Genomic DNA, 19,877 nt, shown 5'->3' on the forward strand with positions numbered 1-19,877 from the left:
AAAAAAAAGAGAACCATACTTTGCACCATATGCAAAAATTAACTTAAAATGGATCATAGGCCTAAGTGCAAAATCTAAAACTGTAAAACTTCCAGAAGAAACAAAGGAGAAAAATATTTGTGACTTTGGGTTTGCTACATATTTCTTCGATGGAACAACAAAAGCACAGATCTTTTTAAAAAATTGATGGATTCAACTTCATCAAAATTAAGAACTTCTATTCTCCAAAAGACACTGTTAAGAGAATGAAAAAACAAGTCACAGTCTCGTATAAAATATTTGAAAATTATTTTATAACTTTCTGATTATAAAAATAGAGCCGCCCTGGTGTGACTCTGTCCTGTGCAGCTGTTCTCTCGAGCAGTGGTCGTTTATCTCCATCTGCCTTCTCTCCCACCTAAGTGCGTGGCACCACCTGATGGAAGATTTGATGGACATGGACATGAGCCCACTGAGGTCCCAGAACTATCTTTTCAGTTGTGAACTAAAGGCCGACAAAGATGATCACTTTAAGGTGGATAATGATGAAAATGAGCACCAATTATCTTTAAGAACAGTCAGTTAAGGGGCTGGTGCAAAGGATGAATTGCACATTGTTGAAGCAGAGGCAATGAATTACAAAGGCAGTCCAATTAAAGTAACACTAGCAACTTTGAAAACTGCACAACCAATGGTTTCCCTTGGGGGCTTTGAAATAACACCACTAGTGGGCTTATGGTTGAAGTGTGGTTCAGGGCAAGTGCATGTTAGTGGACAGCACTTAGTAGCTGTGGAGGAAGATGCAGAGTCAGAAGGTGAAGAGGAGGAGGATGTGAAACTCTTAAGTATATCTGGAAAGCAGTCTGCCCCCGGAAGTGGTAGCAAGATTCCACAGAAAATAAGTAAAACTTGCTGCTGATGAAGATGATAATGATGATGATGATGATGAAGATGATTTTGATGATGAGGAAACTGAAGAAGCGCCAGTGAAGAAATCTATACAAGACACTCCAGCCAGAAATGCACAAAAGTCAGATCAGAATGGAAAAGTCTCAAAACCATCATCAACACAAGATCAAAAGGACAAGAATCCTTTAAAAAACAGGAAAAGGCTCCTAAAACACCCAAAGGACCTCATTCTGTAGAAGACATTAAAACAAAAATGCAAGCAAGTATAGAAAAAGCACGTGGAACAGTCTTGGGCACTACTGGTAAATTAAGCCCAAAGATGGGGAGACAGGAAAAGGAGAGACAAATATAGTCCATACTGAGTGTCACCAACAATCCGGACTGAAGTCTTCTATTTTAATCTCAATCCCCTTTTTTGATTTGCCACCATGGCTCTTCAGGCTGGAAACAATTTGGTTCCCAAAAGCACTTTCTCTGACTGCTGTGATTCAGTGAATCTTGCCCTTCGCTTTCTATTACTTGTGCATTTGCCTCACCTCTGACCATGTTTTAAATCACCTTTGTATCTCCTTAACTGCTCAAAAAAACATTTGAATGAATTTTTTTTAAAAAGAGCCATCTTGGGCCTATTGAAGGGAGTCAGTCTACGAGGTCAAGACAAACTCTCAAGAACTCCAGAGTGGAAAGAAGAAAACTATCTACTCCTTATGACATCTTCACCACTGAATTAACCAACCCTGGAACCACACTATCTCTGAACATCCTGTTATAGAATCATTCTTAAGCACTTTAGTTGGGTTTTCTATTATTTTTAGCTGGAAACGTATTGACTGATGTGCTTCCTTCCCTTAGCATTAGTTTCTCTGCGAGAAAAATGGAGGAGCTCTCTGAACTCCTTACCAGGAAAGTGGTAAAGGATTTGATATCTGATAAAAGATTTGTATCGAGAATGCGTTAGGAACTCTCAAAACTCAATAAAGAAAACAAGCAAGCCAACAAAACTGGCAAAAGATTTGGATACTTCCCCAAAGAAAAGATACAGATAAACATATGAAAAGATGTTCGACATCATTAGTTATTAGGGAAATTAAAATTAAACCCACCATGAGATATCACTATATATCTATTAGAATGGCCAAAATTAAAAACTGACCACACCAAATATTATTGAGGCTGTGGAAGAATTGGAATTCTCATATATTGCTAGTGGGAATGTAAAATGATATGATCACTTTGAAAACATTTTGGCAATTTCTTTTTTTTTTTTTTTTTTTGAGACGGAGTCTCACCCCGTCGCCAGGCTGGAGTGCAATGGCGCAATCTTGGCTCACTGCAACCTCCGCCTCCCGGGTTCAAGTGATTCTCCTGCCTCAGCCTCCCAAGTAGCTGGGAATATGGGTGCCTGCCACCATGCCCAGCTAATTTTTTTTTTATTTTTAGGGAACGGGGTTTCCCCATGTTGGCCAGGATGGTCTCAATCTCTTGACCTAATGATCCACCTGCCTCGGCCTCCCAAAGTGCTGGGATTATAGGTGTGAGCCACTGTGCCCGGCCAACAATTTCTTAAAAAGTTGAACATACACCCACCTCATGACCCAGCCATTCTACTCCTAGGTATTTACTGAAGAGAAATGAAAGCACTAGTCCCCACAAATATTTGTAGACAAATGTTCATAGCAGTGTTATTCACAATAGTCAAACTTCTAAACAACCTAATGTCTTTAAATTTGAATGAATAAACAAATTGTGGTATATCCATACAATGGAATATTACTCAGCCATTAAAAGGGAAAGAAATACTGATACATGCAAAAACATGAATGTGTCTCAGTTATGCATCTCATTATTCACAGACAAAACTAATTATGCCTACTAAAGGAAGCCAGAGAAAAATAGGTGCATTCTCTATGATTCCAGTTTTGTGAAATTCTAAACAGTACAAACTAATCTATTGTACAGAAAGCACATCAGTAGTTGCCTGGGGTTGGAGGTGGGATAGGGAGAAACAAAAGGGACGGATCACAAAGGATCATAAGGAACCCTTTGGGGGTAATGGATATGTTCACTATCTTGACTGTGGTGATAGCTTCATGGGTGGATACATACATCAAATCTTATCAAATTGTACACTTAAATATGTGCAATAAATGGTTTTATATCTCAATAAAGCCATTTTATTTTATTTTTTATGAAGTAGACTTTTTTCTTTCTTTCTGTACATAGCATGTTTTTAGTTCTTTTTTTTTTTTTAATTTATTTCCATAGGTTTTTGGAGAACAGGTGGTATTTGATTACATGAGTAAATTCTTTTTTTTTTTTTTTGAGACGGAGTCTCGCTCTATTGCCCAGGCTGGAGTGCAGTGGCGCGATCTCGGCTCACTGCAAGCTCCGCCTCCCGGGTTCACGCCATTCTCCTGCCTCAGCCTCTTGAGTAGCTGGGACTATAGGCGCCCGCCACCACGCCTGGCTAATTTTTGTATTTTTAGTAGAGACGAGGTTTCACTGTGTTAGCCAGGATGGTCTCGATCTCCTGACCTCGTGATCCACCCGCCTCGGCCTCCCAAAGTGCTGGGATTACAGGCGTGAGCCACCGCGGCCGGCCGAGTAAATCCTTTAGTGGTGATTTGTGAGATTCTGGTGCACCCATCACCCAGGCGGTATACACTGAACCAATTTGTAGTCTTTTATCCCTCACCCCCTTCCCACCCTTTCCCGAGAGTCCCCAAAGTCCATTGTGTCATTCTTATACCTTTGCATCCTCATAGCTTAGCTCCCACTTATAAGTGAGAACATACAATGTTTGGTTTTCCATTCCTGAGTTACTTCACTTAGAATAATAATCTCCGATCCCTCCAGGTTGCTGCAAATGCCATTAATTCTTTCCTTTTTATGGGTGAATAGTATTCTGTCATATATGTGTGTGTGTATATATATATATATGCGCCACAGTTTCTTTATCCACTCGTTTACTGATGGGCATTTGGGCAGATTCCACATTTTTGCAATTGTGAATCATGCTGCTACAAACATGTGTGTCCAAGTATATTTTTCGTATAATGACTTCTTTTTCTCTGGGTAGATACCCAGGAGTGGGATTGCTGGATCAAATGTTAGTCCTTTTAGTTCTTTTAGTTCTTTTTGTTTGTTTGTTTGTTTGGTTTGGTTTGTTTTTTGAGATGGAGTCTCGCTCTGTCGCCCAGGCTGGAGTGCAGTGGTGCTGTCTCTGCTCACTGCAACCTCAGCCTCCTGGGTTCAAGCAATTCTCCTGCCTCAGCCTCCCAAGATCCTGGGATTATAGGCACGTGCCACCACGCCCAGCTAATTTTTTGTTTTTAGTAGAGACAGGGTTTCACCATGTTAGCCAGGATGGTCTCTATCTTCTGACCTTGTGATCCACCCACCTCAGCCTCCCAAAATGCTGGGATTACAAGCATGAGCCACTGCACCCAGCCAGTTCTTTTAGTTCTTTAAGGAATCTCCACACCATTTTCCATAGTGGTTGTACTGGTTTACATTCTCACCCGCAGTGTAAAAATGTTCCCTTTTCACCACATCCACGCCAACTTTGATTATTTTTTAATTTTTCGATAATGGCCATTCTTGCAGGAGTAAGGTGGTATTGCATTGTGGTTAGGAATGATTTCACAGGGGAGAACTGAGGCAGAGCAATCTAATGGAAAGGTACAATATGGAATAGCGTGTGAGCACTCAAGATCGGACTGTCTGCCCCAGCTCCGATTGTGTTGGATGTTATAAATGACACCCTGATGGACATCCTTGAACATAAAACCTTCAAGCACATCTTGGATCATTTCTTTAGGGTAAATTCCTATATTTAACTTGACCTCTTAGTATCTCAGTTTTCTCATCTGTAAAATGGGATGAACAATGATGCCCATATCAGTGGGTTGTGGAATTTAATAAAGCTGTCTGTGCCTGTGTATGTGTGTTACCTAGAACAGTTTCCCACACCTAGTAATTCCGTGTTACCAAAAGCTGGATGAATTCGAGGGAGACAAAAACACAGATGTCCCCATATCCCTGTGGTGTTGGCTGATGGTTTCCAGCTAGATTGCCAGCTCCTAGAGCTCAGCGACCAGGAAGGGTACACAGCGCAGTGGAAGCCTGAGGAGAGACAGGTGGCGGGAAGCGGTGTTAACAGAGGCAAAAGAGAGCTCAGGGCACCCAGCTTGTCTTCTGGGCAAAGCGTCTGAAACAGAGAAAATTCAATTGTGATCACGTATTTTTCCCCCAAATTTCATGCTGGTAGAACTACTGGCCAGTAATTACCTAGCAAATTAGAGAATCTACCAGGTCCCCGATTAGGTACCCAAGGACATAATTTGTCCCTAATTAGAAAAAGTTGCCAAATGGGAACAATTATCTCTGTTCTCCATTTCATTTCCTCCCTCCTCCAGCCAAATCTCTCTGCTTCCCTCCCCCAGTGGATCTTCCTGCTACCCCTTCGGGGTTGGGGGATGGGAGGAGGGAGACGAAGTCTCGTGCCAGTCACACCAGCAGTGCCCACCTTGGAGGTGGTGCTGGGGGCCTCTCTTTTGCATTCCCAGGAGCCCCAGGCACTCCCCACGTTGCTTCCTAAGGGGCTGTTTACTAAACTATAGGCAAGGGTTAGTCTTATTCATCTGTCTGTTTCCTGACCTAGGTCAGGGCCTGGTATTCAGAAAATGCTTAGAAATGATTGTCGAAATGCAAGGATGGCTCTGGGTCAGAGTGACGGTGCTGAGTGCCTCCTTCCATTCAGAGAGTAGGGGGCTTACTGCACGACTCTCACTGACCACACGCTGCCATGGCCCAGCAATGCCATCCTGCACACACCTGGCAGGAGGTCAAGCAGGAGGCATAATCTCTGCCAGCCTCCTTCATCCTTTGTTGCTCTGAAGTTGGAAACATCCCTCTGAGTGGAGGGAATCAGGAAAAGTTTCATGGAGCAGCTGGTGTTTGGTTTGGGAAATGTGGAGTTCAGAGGAAAATCCAACAGAAGCAGTTGCAGAAGGTCAGAGATGGGCACCTCTGGACAGGAGAGGAGCCTTGTCCAGCTGAATGATTGGGGGAACTCAGAGAAGTAGCCAACAGCCAGGCTGGGGATGCGACACAGGGACCACCAAGGATTGTGGGTTTCCTCGCGGAAGCACCAGGGAACTGTCCAGGTCAGAACTTCCTGGAAGGTGGAGCCAATTTGTGCTCATAATACCATCAAGAGTAAAAAGATGAAAGGCAGAGGAAGCAGGCATGTGGCAGCTGCAGCGGGTTGAACAGACACTAGAGAAAAGAGGCTGTCAGGGCAGCAATGGCCCCAAGTAACTGATTAGATGGCAAGGGCAGAGGAGGGTTAGTAGAAGATCAAACCAAAAGCCTCATCTTTTCTCTTAGTCGTGTCCTAAGGAAATTATCCAAGATGTGCTTGAAAGTCTTATGTTCAATGATGTCCATCATGGAAGAAGGGAGTGGTAAAAAGAGTAGGGATGGCCAGCCATGGTGGCTCACGCCTGTAATCCCAGCACTTTGAGAGGCCGAGGTGGGTGGATCACTTGAGGTCAGGAGTTTGAGACCAGCCTGACCAACATGGAGAAACCCCACCTCTACTAAAAATACAAAATTAGCCGGGCGTGGTGGCGCATGCCTGTAATCCCAGCTACTTGGGAAGGCTGAGGCAGAGAATCGCTTGAACCTGGGAGGCAGAGGTTGCAGTGAGCCAAGATCATGCCATTGCACTCCAGCCTGGGCAACAAGAGCGAAACTCTGTCTCAAAAAAAAAAAGAAAAGAAAAGAAAAAGAAAAAGAAAAAGAAAAGAAAAAGAAAGTTACCCAAAAGCAGATGTAGAGAACCGGGTGCAGTGGCTTAAGAGGGCCTTCGACAAGAGCGCCACAGGGTAGCATCACTCTGGGCTGAGCAAGCCCTGGTGGTAGAAGAGAGCCTTGTAGGGCCCCAAAGTCGTCATGACCAGGGCCAGTCGGGTGGGGCTGGGGGCAGCAAGTCACTGATCCCAGAACTGGGAGGGGCACAAAAGGAAGTGGGGCCCCCTCCACACCCACTGTCCCCTCTTCCATCTGCCTCCCGCTGCCCCACCTTCCATTCCAGGAGCTTCCAGCAGGAGGGTCTTTCAGGCTTCTCTGAAGAGGGGACTAATTAAACCTTAATTGACACAGCACTAATTAACTTCTTAATTACACGGAACCACATGATTAGCCACGCAGCAGACACTAATTGTTCATTAGGAGGCAGCCCCCTCTATCCCCCACCCCTTTCCTAGGACCTACCAGCTAAGGTACCTGAGGGGCACAGTTGGTGGCAGCCCCACCACCCAGCCCAGTGCCTGAGCCCAGCCCGCTCCAGAGCCTCGGCTGGAATAGAACTCACCGCCCTGGCCTGAAGCTAACTGCCCTTCCATAATCGTGACACAAATGATCACTGAGCGTCTTGGATCCTGGCCTTTGCAGCCCTCCTCCTTCAAACCCCTGGCCCAGATGAGAAGTAAAGCAGGTGTTCCAGAGCGCTGAGTTTCTTCCTCCCTGGGGTGAGGGGAGCCCAGGACAGGCCCAGCTCAGAGAGGGAGAGGGAACTAGCCTTCTTGAAAGGCCCATCTCACACCAGTCGCCTCCCACAGCTGAGAATATTGAAACTCCCGACGCCCAACGGAACAGGCCTCTTCCACGCTGAGGAGACCGGTTCCACAAAATTGACAAATATACCCGGGAGGTTCGCACTGCCAGTGAGGAGTGGAGCCAGGTCCAAGCAGGCCGTCTCCAAAGCCAAGCTGCTTTCCCCTGGCCCGGCAGCCTCCTGCAGAATTTCCCGGGTCCCACAGTGTTGGAAACTGGGACCTGGGCTGGGAAGCGGACTTGCCCCTTCCATGGAGCCATCTGCCCCCCAGCAACACAGCTTAACTTCTCTGCAGAGGCAGGAGAATGGAGGGCCCCCAGGGAACAGGAGCAGGCTGCCTGGGCTCAAATTTCAGCTCTGTCCTTCCTAGCAGTGTGGCATTGGGTGAGTTACTCAACCCCTCTGTGTCTCAGTTTCCTTCTCTGTACAATGGAGACAAGGATAGTACCCTCTCCATAGGCTTGTTGTGGGGATTGGATGAGCAAATGCGTGAAAAGTACTCAGAGCAGTGCCTTCTTTGCCAAACAGGTGCTCCACGAGGGCGGCTGTCACTGTGATCTGGAATGGAGGTTGTTCATACCTCCAAGCCTGTCTGCAGATTTGAGTCCCCCCACCCTTCTCTCCCACCCTCAGATTTCCTCTCCTCTGTCTAGCCTTGGGGGCCACTCCCAACAGCTCCGCCTTCCTTGTGTCTAGGAGGTCACCTCTGGCTCCTGAGACTGCTCTCACCTCTCTGTACACCTCCGTACCCAGCCTGTTGTGCTTCCCCAAGGTGGCCCAGCCCTAGCCATTCCATGTGTGTACACAGATGCCCCAGCCCATCCCACCAGGTAGGGTGGACAGAAAGGCTGCAGACACTTCATAGACCAGTGATCATGCTTCTTGCTGCTCCCAAGACAGTCCCAGTTGTCATGTGTTGCCCTGGTGTGATCATTAAAAGTGTCCCCTTCCACTTTCAGAGTCTCCTGATCTGGACAATAAATGCTGTGATCCCTCCTTGGGTACCACCCCCGCCCCAGCATGGGCCAAGTGCTGTGCTGGATGTGATTCACACCAACCCTGGAGACACCCCAGCCTGGGAGGTTGCCTTGTCCCCATCTGACCAAAGAGGAAAAAGCAAAGGCACAGAGATAAGGGTGGAGGACTTCCCCGAGCCCCGACACTAGGAAGGGGAGGAGGTGGGATGCCAACCCACGTCCCGGGCCTCGGAAGCCATGACCCTTCCCCTCCTTCCCCACCTAGCCCCCTTCTCTGTGCTAGCGAGAAAAAAGTGTGGGTGCGTGGGTGAGGAGGGCTAGAGCTTATTTGTGGGGTTGGGGGACAGGAGGCTATTTGTGGGGAGCTGTTTGCTGAATGTCAAGAACTGCACTACGAATAGGAACAGCCCATGAAAAACGTTGAGGGGAAAAAAGTCCATGATCTCTTCAAGGGGTGGTGAATGAGCTTGTCAGGCCCTGCATAGTTTAATGGACATGAGGCAACAGGGATATTAAGGCCAGTTTGAGGGGAGCCTCAGTGTCCTGGTCCACAGCTTATTCCTCATGTAGGCGTCTCCAGGAACCAGCCCTGGGGTGCGGTGGTGCTGGCTTCAGGGCGGAGTGGACAGAGATTTGCTCAACTCCTCCATGCTTCTCACCTGTCCAGGTCCCTTTCCAGGGATCCAGGGCCTAAGCAGGAGCACCCACCTCTTTCCGAACTGGGTCAGGCCTTGGCTCTTGGTAGGGGAGGGGGCAAGGGAGGTGAATCAGATGCCCAGCTCTGGCCCCTGCCCTGAGCATGCTGTGGGCAGTGCCAGCCACTCCCACCCCCTACAGGTCCCTGTTGTCACTGCAAGAGACACAGCAATTAGGTCAGCACCCCCTCCAGATGCTCACCCCCTTCTCATTAACTGGAAACTGTGACAGTGTAGCAAGGAAGGCCCTCTGGGTGTGTTTCCCATCTGTTGCTCTATTTCTAACACAAGCTGCACATCCCGCCTGGAATTCCTGCGCCTCCTCTCCTTCTCTTATCTAGGCCCTTGTTGTCCTTGGACGAGTTACCGAGTCTCTCTGCACCTTTTCCTCCTCATCTCTAACATGGACATAACCATGGTCACCTGCCAGGGTTCGCAGAAGGCTCACTGGGATAACTCGTGTAAAGCACGTAGCACAGGGCCTGGCACAGTGCAGGAACTCAGTAAACAGAACTACAGTTTTTCAAGGCTCAGCCCTAATCACTCTTCCTACAGGAGGCCCTCCTTGACTGCCCCAGCCGTATATGAGTGTTCCCTCCTCTGCCTTCCACTGCCTGCTTCTTGGTGCTTGTCACACGCCGAGGTATGTTCCTTTGTTGTAGCTGTCCACCGTATCCCAACACTCACTGGGGCTTACTGCATGCCAGGCACCAAGTGCTTTACATCTGTCAACTCATTTAATCTGACAGCATCCCTTGAGGCAGATATACTATTATTATCCCCATTTAACAGAGGAAGACAATGAGGCACAGAGAGGTTAAGTAATTTGCCTGAGGTCATACAGCAAATAAAGTGATAGACCCAGGCCAAGAGCCCAGGCAGTCAAACTCCAAAGTCTATACTTTTAACCTCTGTCGTAATCATAGAATTGATACATATTTTTGGGGGGGAGGAGGGAGGGATGTAGTACACACACATGACAAGGACCCATGGGCTTTGTGGGGTTTCCAGTTTCACTGGCAGGTACACTTAGGGTACCGCACAGGTGCTGTGATGTGTATTCACAGCATGTGTACAGTGTATGTGCAGAGATGTGTCTAAATACAATGCTGTGTGTACAGAGAGCTTAGATGCCACTTGGACAGTGCACGCACACTCGTATAATGCATGTATGTGCACCCAGTGTGTGATTCTGCCGGGGGTTTGTAGGAGGGCACGTCACAGTCCTTTGTGTGACTGTCATTCTGCCTTAACAACAGTTAAGTGCTGGGGAGGGAAGTGGAGTAGTATTTATTTCCCCTTCTTTAGAGATTGAGATGCCGAAGCCTAGAGAGACTATATGCCTAGTTCCCCATGTAGGAATCTAGGCTTCCTTCTCCATGATATCCTGCTCACCATGTGTGAGGAGTGCAAACCCCGTGTGACACAAGTGCACATCTGTGTGTACACACCAAGCACACCTTGCATATGTGTGTCAGCAACGCATAGGTATTTGAACAATGCCTTTGTATGCGTCTTTGGGTGCACAGAGGATCTACGTGATCTGCGGGTGATGACTGTGCACATGTGCATGCATGCGTGTGTTTGTACAGTGAGAGGGGTATATGCATGCATACATAGAAGGAAATATGGGGGCTGGAAAGGTTGCAAAGTAAAAACAGCTGGATTCCAGTCCTGTCTCTGTCGCTGCCTAGCTGTGTGATCTTATACAAGTTGCTGAATCTCCCAAGGCTCAGTTTCTGTGTCATAAAATGAGAATAACACCTATTTCAGAAGAGTTGGGAGTAGAGTTGGCAGACATAGAGCTCATAGAGCACAGTAGGCGCTCCACGCGTGTGTGCTCTTTGAGAATGTATTTGTGTGCACATGCATGTGTGTGTGCTGTGCAGGCTGTGTATATGGAGCAGTGTGTATCTGCAGAGTGTAGAAGTGTACGGGGGAGCATAACGGGTGAGTGTGCATGTGTGTGTGTGTCTATGCATGTGCTTTGTGCATACTGGGGGAGTGCCCAGGCTGTGGAGTTATGTGTGGAGTGGGGGTGGGGGTGCACAATGGTCTGACTGTGGCATGTGTGACTATGTGTTTTGCATGCCATGTGTGCATGGGGCAAGGAGGCTGTGCCCAGGCCCCTCATTCTAGGTGAGGCTGGAGTCGAGGGGCTTGGCTGGGTGGAAGTGGGTATCTCTGGCTGTCAGTCCTGTGCTGGGTGGGGGATGCCCCCGCCAGTGGTGATTGAGCCCCCACTCTCCACCAGGCCTGCCAAAATACAGCAAGACAGGGTGTAATTACAGGCACTTACCGCGGCCATTACCCCCCTCGCTGCGGCGCGTGACACACAACCCGTCAACTCCGCGTTTGCACCATTAAGGGGCCTCATTAGCATCCCAGCTCAGAAGCAAAATTACCCTCACTGCTCATTTCAAGATGTCATCAATTTTAATTTAGGGCCCAAAGATAGTACAATGGAAAGGCCCTCCCCGGCCCGCCGCACATGGAGAGAGAGGAGAGGGTGGGGGAGGAGGCTGTTGCGGGGGAGTCAGGGCAGAGGGGGTGTTGCATGAAGAGAGAAGAGGGACAGAGGCAGGGAGTGGGGAAAGATGGGGCTGAGCCATGAGGGGAGGAAAATGTTGATTTTCCTCCCCAAAAAAATGTCCCCAGGGTAGGGCCTTTGCTGGCACCCCCTTGAGAGGAAAAAGGAATTTCGGGCACAACAGAAGGCATGGCCCTGACCCACGCACCCTCTCGAGCGCCATGTACAGGCTAAGATATCTGGAGCCACATCCTGTGCTAAATGCAGGGCCGGCCTCTTCCCTTCAGTCATTCCTTTAATTCCTACAACATCCTTAGGAGGTGGACAGTGCAAGCTCCCATTACAGATAGGGAAACTGAGGCACAGAGAGGCTCCATCACACGACAAGTCATGGCAGAGCCAACATTTAAATGCAATCTGGGCCCAGCATGGTGGGTAACTCCTGTAATCCCAACATTTTGGGAGGCTGAGGCGGGAGGATGGCTTGAGCCCATAAATTCGAGACCACCTGGGCAACATAGTGAAACCTAATCTCTACAAAAAATACAAAAAGTAGCCAGGTGTGGTGGTGTGTGTCTGTAGTCCCAGCTGCTCAGAAGGCTGAGGCAGGAGGATCCCTTGAGCCCAGGAATTTGAGGTTGCAGTGAGGTATGATCACTGCTCTCCAGCCGGGGCAACAGGGCGAGACCCTGTCTCAAAACAAGGGAAAAGAACCAAGTCTGTTTGGCTTTGCTGCTCCCTGCCTTCCTGGACCCAACCTATGGCCTTGTCTGCCTGTCAACATGCCTGGGCCCGTGGGTGGGGACGAAGGTGGCCGCCCACTCAGCCTCATCTACTGTCCCACCATCACCTCTTATCTGCAGGTACACCCCTTTGTCAGGCCTTTGCACACTCTGTGTCCAGTGCCTAGAATGCCCCTCCCTCTCCTTCCATGCGCCTTCCCTCTCCCCTTGTCAGTCTGGTCCCTCACAACCCAGCTTAATGTCACTTCTACTCCTTTTTCTGAACCCACACGGAATCATGATTGCAGGCTCACGTCTGCCTCCCTGTGCCCACTCTGTCATCAGGACCAGCTGGCCCTTATCCACCCATATATCCCCAGCACCCAGCACAGGGCCAGCTAAAAGTGGGTGTTCTGGGTGTGCTGAGTGAATGAGCGCCCACTTTGCTCCACAAACCCACCGCATCCCAGCCAGTCTTCTTGCCTTCAGGTTGAGTTAGGACTGTTGTCTGGACAGAAAGGGACCATGGAGGTCTCCCCACTCCACCTTCCATTGCTTAGATGAGCAGCTGGGGCTTAAGATGAAGTGGGCAGGGGCTCAAGAGGTGATATTTAGGTCTCTCTGATGGCACAAGAGCAGGTGTGCCACAAATGTTTGTTGAATGAACATTTGACTGAGTATGAATAAATGAATAAATGGGTGCAAAGCACCACTCCCTGGCCACTTTCAGATCCCTCCAGGGACAGAAATCTTAGGCCTCACAGCAACTGGAGATATCAATACTCCTGGGGCATTTTCATTTTATAAGCAGAGGCTGGGCACACTATACACCCTGAAGGATCCTCTTTTGGAGATGGAGAAGCTTCCCAGGCAGCTCCACAGACCTCTGCCTGGTGGAGATTTTCCAGAAGGCCTGGTTTGGGAGGTATTAGGGAGGTCCTTCTTGTGTTCTCGGTATTTCCAGCCAGCTCTGCCACCTCAGTCTGTCCTAGCCTACAGTGGGGCTAAGGCATGTCCCTGAAGCCCGTGAGCCTCAGTTTCTCCAAGTGTAAAGAAGGAGGCCATACCCCACATCTCAGCTCTTCAGGACACCATGGCATGAGGCTTGGTGACATGGCAGCAGGAGGGCCAGACCCGGGGGTGGAGGAGACAGGCCAAGGGGAAAGGCCAATACCTGCACCACCCTCAGCCCTGACCAGGTCTGGCCTGTCTTCTTTCATGCCTAACAAGCCCCTAGCTCCTTGGCCACTGCAGGGGTGAGAGGAGAGGGAAGGGCCCCCATCCTGAGCCCTGCGCCAGGTCCTCGCTGGCGGCAGGCACCAGTCTCTGGCCTCACAGAAGACAGATCGCTCCCTTAATCACTCTGGAAAAGAACCCCAAGCCGATATAATATTATAATTAATTAATTCACTAAAAAGGTATTAAATTTCTCTCCCCCCTGTGGATATTATCTGAATTCATTGACCTTTAGAAAAATCACCCTCTAATTGTAACCAGGTCCAAAAGCATTTGCAGCCCGTCCCTTTTACATTAATAATATCTTCCCGGACTCGGCTCTGGCTGCTTAAATATTGTATAAATTCCACTTCCCCCCTCGGAAAGAACAGAGCAAAGAAAAAAGATGAGGATGGAGAAGTCTGAGGGGGGATGGGGCCTGAGCCCCGAGAGGTAGGAGTCCCAGGAGGTGAGGGGCGGGAGGTGAGGGGCAGGAGATAACACCCAGGTGCCTGGCTCTCTAGCAGCTCCAGCTGAGCCAGGCAGCTTGAAAGACAGGGGAGGGGCATGGGCTTTGAGATGGAGCACGGGGCATGGGTTGAGAGCACGAGTGTTGAACCTGAGGTTAGTTTTTAGGAGGCTATGTGTGTGTGTGTGTCTGGGGAGAAGGTGTGTAGCGTGTATCAGACTCTCATCTAAGTTAATGGCGTCAAATAGTAAAGTAAGAATCTCTGCTTTAAAGGAACCATGGATAATGGAAACATGGCATTCCAAGCAGCACATTCCAAGGCCCTGCAACCGCCTCCCGGGCTGCCACTCCAACTCTCGCCTCCCAGGCCCTGTTCTACAGATGGTGGAGCCGGCCGCCCAGCAGATGCAGTTGGACATGCAGAACTTCCTAAGGCTGAGGAGGTAGGTACTAAGGCAGGCCGAGCAGCTGGTGGGGACAGACAGATGCAGGAAATGGAGCTGAAGACAGCAGGGTCAGTGGCTGGGGCTCTGTCTGCATCCTCCACCCTCACCACCTCTGCTACCCCAGCAGCCTGGCTCCCGCTGGGAGCCCCACAAGGGATCCGAGGGAGCTACTGCTTCTGTTCCTCTCCTGCCTAGCTTTGACCTCTTTCTCTGCTTCCTCTCCCACTGTACGTGTCTGTTTGTTCTCTAAGCCTCCCTAAAATGAAGGGGCTGGACAGGCTCATCCCTTCTGTGTCCACACCAGCCAGTGTCCGTACTCTGCCTTTTTATTTTTTAGAAACAGTGTCTTGCTGTATTGCCCAGGCTGGAATGCAATAGCATGATCATAGCTTACTGCAGCCTCAAACTTCTGGGCTCAAGCAATCCTCCCATTTCAGCCTCCTGAGCAGCTAGGACCACATGTGTGCATCACCGTGCTTGGCTAATTTAAAAAAAAAAAAAAAAATTAGAGTTAACAGTCTTGCTATGTTGCCCAGGCTGGTTTTGAACTCCTGGCCTCAAGCAATCCTTCTGCCTCAGCCTCCTGAGTAGCTGGCATTACAAGTGCAAGCCACCACACCTGGCCCTACTCTGCCTTTTAAAAAAGAATTTCCAGGCCGAGCACGGTGGCTCACGCCTGTAATCCCAGCACTTTGGGAGACCAAGGAGGGCAGATCACCTGAGGTCAAGAGTTCAAGACCAGCCTAGCCAACATGATGAAACCCCATCTCTACTAAAAATACAAAATAATTAGCTGGGCGTGGTGGCAGGTGCCTGTAATCTCAGCTACTTGGGAGGCTGAGGCAGGAGAATTGCTTGAACCTGGGAGGCGGAGGTTGCAGTGAGCTGAGATCGCGCCATTGCACTCCAGCCTGGGCAACAAGAGCAAAACTCCATCTCAAAAAAAAAAGGGGGGGAAAAAGGCCAGGTGTGGTGGCTCACACTTATAATCCCAGCAGTTTGGGAGGTTGAGGCTGGCAGATCAACTGAGGTCAGGAGATTGAGATCAGCCTGGCCAACATGGTGAAATCCCGTCTCTACTAAAAATAAAAAATTAGCTGGGTGTGGTGGTGCGTGCCTGTAGTCCCAGCTACTCAGGAGGCTGAGGCAGGAGAATCGCTTGAACCCGGGAGGTGGAGGATGCAGAGAGCCAAGAGTGTGCTACTGCATTGTAGTCTGAGAGACAGAGTGAGACTTCATCTCAAAAAAAAAAAAAAAAAAAAAAGAATTTCCTCCATGGACCTGACACTTGGAAAGGTGTTGTCCACCAAAGAAATATTGCTAAAGGATGCATTCCCCTCTTATTGAATCAGAGTCGAACATAATCACCAGCCAGATTCCATTCCAGCCACAAGGTGAGGGTCCTTCAGGCTGGTCTCAGAAACAGGAACACTTTCTGGTGGCTTATTGAAATACTGGAAGTAGTCCCTGGGCCAGCCTCAGCCAAATCGGTAGGACTGCAGGACTCCCAGGCAGGATGGGAGCCACCCAGGCAGACGGCTTGGAATGTACAATGAAGCTGAGACTCCTCCACCCCCACCAGCCGCGGCCGGCAGCTGCCTAGTCCTGGCCCAGGGCACCCTCTTGTGGACAGAACCCCACTCACACCCTCTGTCCTGTCGAATGTGCAGTCCATACTCCAATGCCAGAGGTAGTGGCCAGGCTGAAGGAGCCCAGGGGCAGGAAACCAGCAGGCAGGTGGAGGCGGGGATATCAGTGATCTTTTTTTTTTTCCTTCTTAAAAATGTTTTAAATATTTATTTCTTTTTAGCAGACCTCTGCTGGCAGGAAGGGCTATCCGTGATCTTGAAGGGCTGTGAGAGGAAGCAGGTGGGCAGCCCTCCACTCCACTAGGTGGATCCCCAGGGTGAAGTGGAAGAGCCAGTGGGGTCGGGAGAGACTTCTCAGGGGCCTGAAGGACCGGCGTTGGGACTTCCCGGAGCCTTCACCCCCCGGCCAAGGCAGCCCAAGCCTAGACCATCAGGCGTCTCGCAGAGTTCCAGGCTTGACCCAGACGGGGCTCAGAGGGGTTTCCAGGGCATGGGTAAGTCCCAGGTGGTGGGGTGGAACCTGGAACTAAGGAGGAGGCGCCGGCGCCCCGGCTGGCTCAGGCTCCACGAGTTCATCCCCGGCTCCATCTGACCTTGAGATTAATCCTGCAGCCTGCGCCAGCCCGGCCACCATCAGCGCCCAGCCGCCCGGCCCATTTTCCTTCTCTCCCCTCGCACGTTAATTGCTCAACGTTGATTTGATCTCCCGTTCGGCACAGAGGAAATTGCCCTATTAGCCATTTTCATCCCGGGATTTTTTTTTTTTTTTTTTTTAATTAGGCCCCTTCAGCCTCTCAGGGCGATGGCGGGAGCCATTTTGGTCTCTGCCGGAAGCGGCCGCGGAGAGGGGAACTGGATGAAGCCCGAAAAGCCCTCTCCACGCTCCCTCCAGGCACCGGGGCCCGAGCAGCCGCCACTCGAACCCTGACTGTCCCCAGCCCATGTCCCCCTCCTGGGCGAGGTCATAACCACCAACGTCTCCAAGCAGAGGCCTGAGGACTGCAGCCCGGAGGAAAGGCCGCGCCCAGGCCTCGCTGCCAGAGCCAGAGCGGGGCGGGGGAACCCGGGCCCGTAACCCCCATGCACCGTCCTGGACTCCCGTCTCCTCCCTGTCTAGCTCAGGGGGTCCCTTTCCCCAAAGCCCTAGCAGGACGCAGCCCCTCAGTTGCCAGGAAGCCTGTCTGGCAGACAGAGGGCGAGCACCGCCTCCAGGGCGCCCAGCTACAGCTTCTCAAGCCGGGTGGCCGCCCACCTGGGGAGGTCACCCCCAGAACAGGGGTGGGACAGAAGAAGCATGCCCCGCACCCCGGGCCCAGGGTGCCCCAAATAAGCAGCTAAGGGCGGCGCACTTGGTTTGTGAGCAACCCAGACACATCAACTAGTCTCGCTCGGGCCGCCGCTGGAGGCGCGGGACCGGTGTGGCCGCAGCGCCACCTCGTGGCCGTGAGGAGGGACCGTGCCCCCATCACCACCCAAACCCCTCGGCTTCCCCGGGCAGGGCTGAGACGTGGGGACACCAGGTGACAAGCGTGTTCCCTCTTCCCTGTACCCCCCACCCCGACCCCCTTCAGGCAGCATCCGCACTCTGGAGGGGGCCCGCTGGGTTGAATCCTCCCGTTCGCTGTCAGCCCTAGACCGACTCCAAAGACACAGGACCAGCGAGTACAAAGCACAGTGTTTACTAAAGGCACAAAGTAGGGGGTCGGAAGGCAGCTGCTCTTCCGGCAGTGACCCCTCCCGCTTCTGGCAGCCCCCGCGCTCACACCGCCTGGTGGAGAGCTGTTAGCACCAAAGTGGGGGGTGCCCACCTGTGGGAGAGCCGAGGACCAGGCTGTGGGGTGGACCTCCTGCCATCTGAGTCCCAAAAAGGCAGGCCTGGGCACCCCCAGGACCAGTTGCCTCAGATGAGGAGCTTCCCGAACCCCTCAAGCATGTCCTTCACTGGTAATGAGGGGGTCGGGCTCAGAAGACAGGGCATCTCCACCAGGCCCTCTTATCACCTCTAGAACACCCTGCCCCTCCCTGCCCTGCGATTCCATCTCCGGGAGAGGGGCCGAAGGCCTCTTCCCACTGGGCCGGTCAAGAGGGCTGCCCTGGGGGTGCTTCTCCTGACCCCACAGGCTGCCAGACAGGCACTAAGTCCAAACAGGGGCCAACGGGGACGAGGGAGGCAGGGCAGGTGGCTACTTCACACACAGTGCAGCCTAAAGAGTGGGAGGGAGCTGCCCCCGGCCCTCCCAGCCCCCAGGCCGGCCCCTGTTCCCTGGCACAGGGGCAGCCAGGGTCACAGCACATCGCCCTCCTCCATGCTGAAGCTGCTCCGGCGGCTGCTGGCCTTGGAGGCCTCGGGGGACATGGTGGACAGAAGTGGATCAGAAGCCAGCGGTAGCAGTGAGTCGTCCAGGAGCATGAGGTCCAGATCCTTCTTGGACAGGCTGGGGAATGGGGAGCCATGCTCCGGCGCCAGGGGTTCGGGGTAGCCCGGGGGACCCTCGTCCTCCCTGCCCCCAAAGCTCAGGCTGTGGCTGAAGTCCAGGTGATGGAATGGGGACGGTGGCTGGGTAGGCAGGGGCAGCGGGGCTTGTGGGGGCAGAGCTGGCAGTGGCTCAGGGTCAGGGACCTCAGCCCCCAGCATCAGGGCCTCCCCTGGGCCCTCTTCGCTAGGCAGCTCCTGCTTCACCACCTGCTGGGCCAGCTCGGCCATGTTCATGCCGGACGGGGAGGTGGTAGGGAGGCCGTGCACTCGAGCCTGCATCTCCAGCTCCTGCAGGGGAGCAGACAGAAGGCTGGGGAACACACCCATGGGCACCAGCCACCAGGACCCCTCCCCTGGGCCTCTATCGCAGCACTTGCCCCTGCCCTACGGCACCCAAGACCCAAAGTGTTTCCGCTGGAAGAAAGCATAGGGTAGCTCTAGAGTCTAGACCAGTGTTTTTTCAGACTACAAGTCGTAACTCATTAGTGGGTTGTGAAGCCACTGTAGTGAGTCTTGACCAGCTTTCTACTTTTTTAATTGAAATTGACTTGTCTAGACTAGACTAGAATAGAAATTATTAGAATGCATTGCATCTATTAAGGACGAGCGGAGCATTCCTTCATGAAACGGATTTTTCACTTTGTGCCTGTGTGTGCTAGATTTTAATGTAAATTGTATCATCTACCATAAGAAAGAGAAATAAGGTGCATGCAGTCCAATCGTCCTTTGTGTAAAGGGCCAGCCTCAGATCTAAAGAGGACAAGAGGCGCTCAACTCAGAGCCAGGACTAGAACTCTCAGTTCCAGCTGGTAGGGCTGACTCTGCCAAGCTCCTGGTTCTTTAGGTTGGCCCTGTGGAGATTCCTAGTGCCACCCACCAAATGATTCCAGCTCTCTACCTTCCAGGCACATGATAGGTTTGCATTTTCCTGCCTCTTGAGGTTAGAGTACTTGTAGAGTGTGCTTGCATTGGCCAAGCCCATTGAACAGAAGTGACATGTGGCACCTTAAGAGTGACAATGGCTTTAAGAGCCAGCTCTAGATGTGCCATCAGACAGCTGGGTCCCAGCAGCGTGGGTCCCAGAATGAGGATCTCACAGAACAGAACCTCCAGCTGGTATGTGTTGCTTAAAGATGCTGAGGATTGTTTGTTACCAAAGCAAAACATCCTAACTGATACATCCTCCTTCCTAATGGGCATCATTCCTGTGTCTCCAACTTCAGAAGTATAAGCACTGCCCCCTGGGGC

At 51.1% G+C, this 19,877-nt stretch overlaps 1 protein-coding gene and 1 pseudogene across 9 annotated transcripts in view; one reads left to right on the plus strand and one right to left on the minus strand.

Moving 5' to 3' along the window:
* Positions 1-418: 418 nt before the first annotated feature.
* Positions 419-17,939, plus strand: LOC116459795 (nucleophosmin-like; annotated as a pseudogene).
* Positions 17,793-19,877, minus strand: part of TFEB (transcription factor EB) — a 51,705-nt gene continuing 49,620 nt past the window's right edge. For all 9 annotated transcript variants that reach the window (XM_032140442.2, XM_032140440.2, XM_032140439.2 and 6 more), the window contains one exon: positions 17,793-18,917. In XM_032140442.2, the coding sequence (XP_031996333.1) occupies positions 18,438-18,917 (480 nt within the window). In that variant the 3' untranslated portion in view covers positions 17,793-18,437. The remainder of the gene's footprint in view (positions 18,918-19,877) is intronic.

Source organism: Hylobates moloch, unplaced genomic scaffold (assembly GCF_009828535.3).
Source record: "Hylobates moloch isolate HMO894 unplaced genomic scaffold, HMol_V3 SCAFFOLD_20, whole genome shotgun sequence".
NCBI lineage: Eukaryota > Metazoa > Chordata > Mammalia > Primates > Hylobatidae > Hylobates > Hylobates moloch.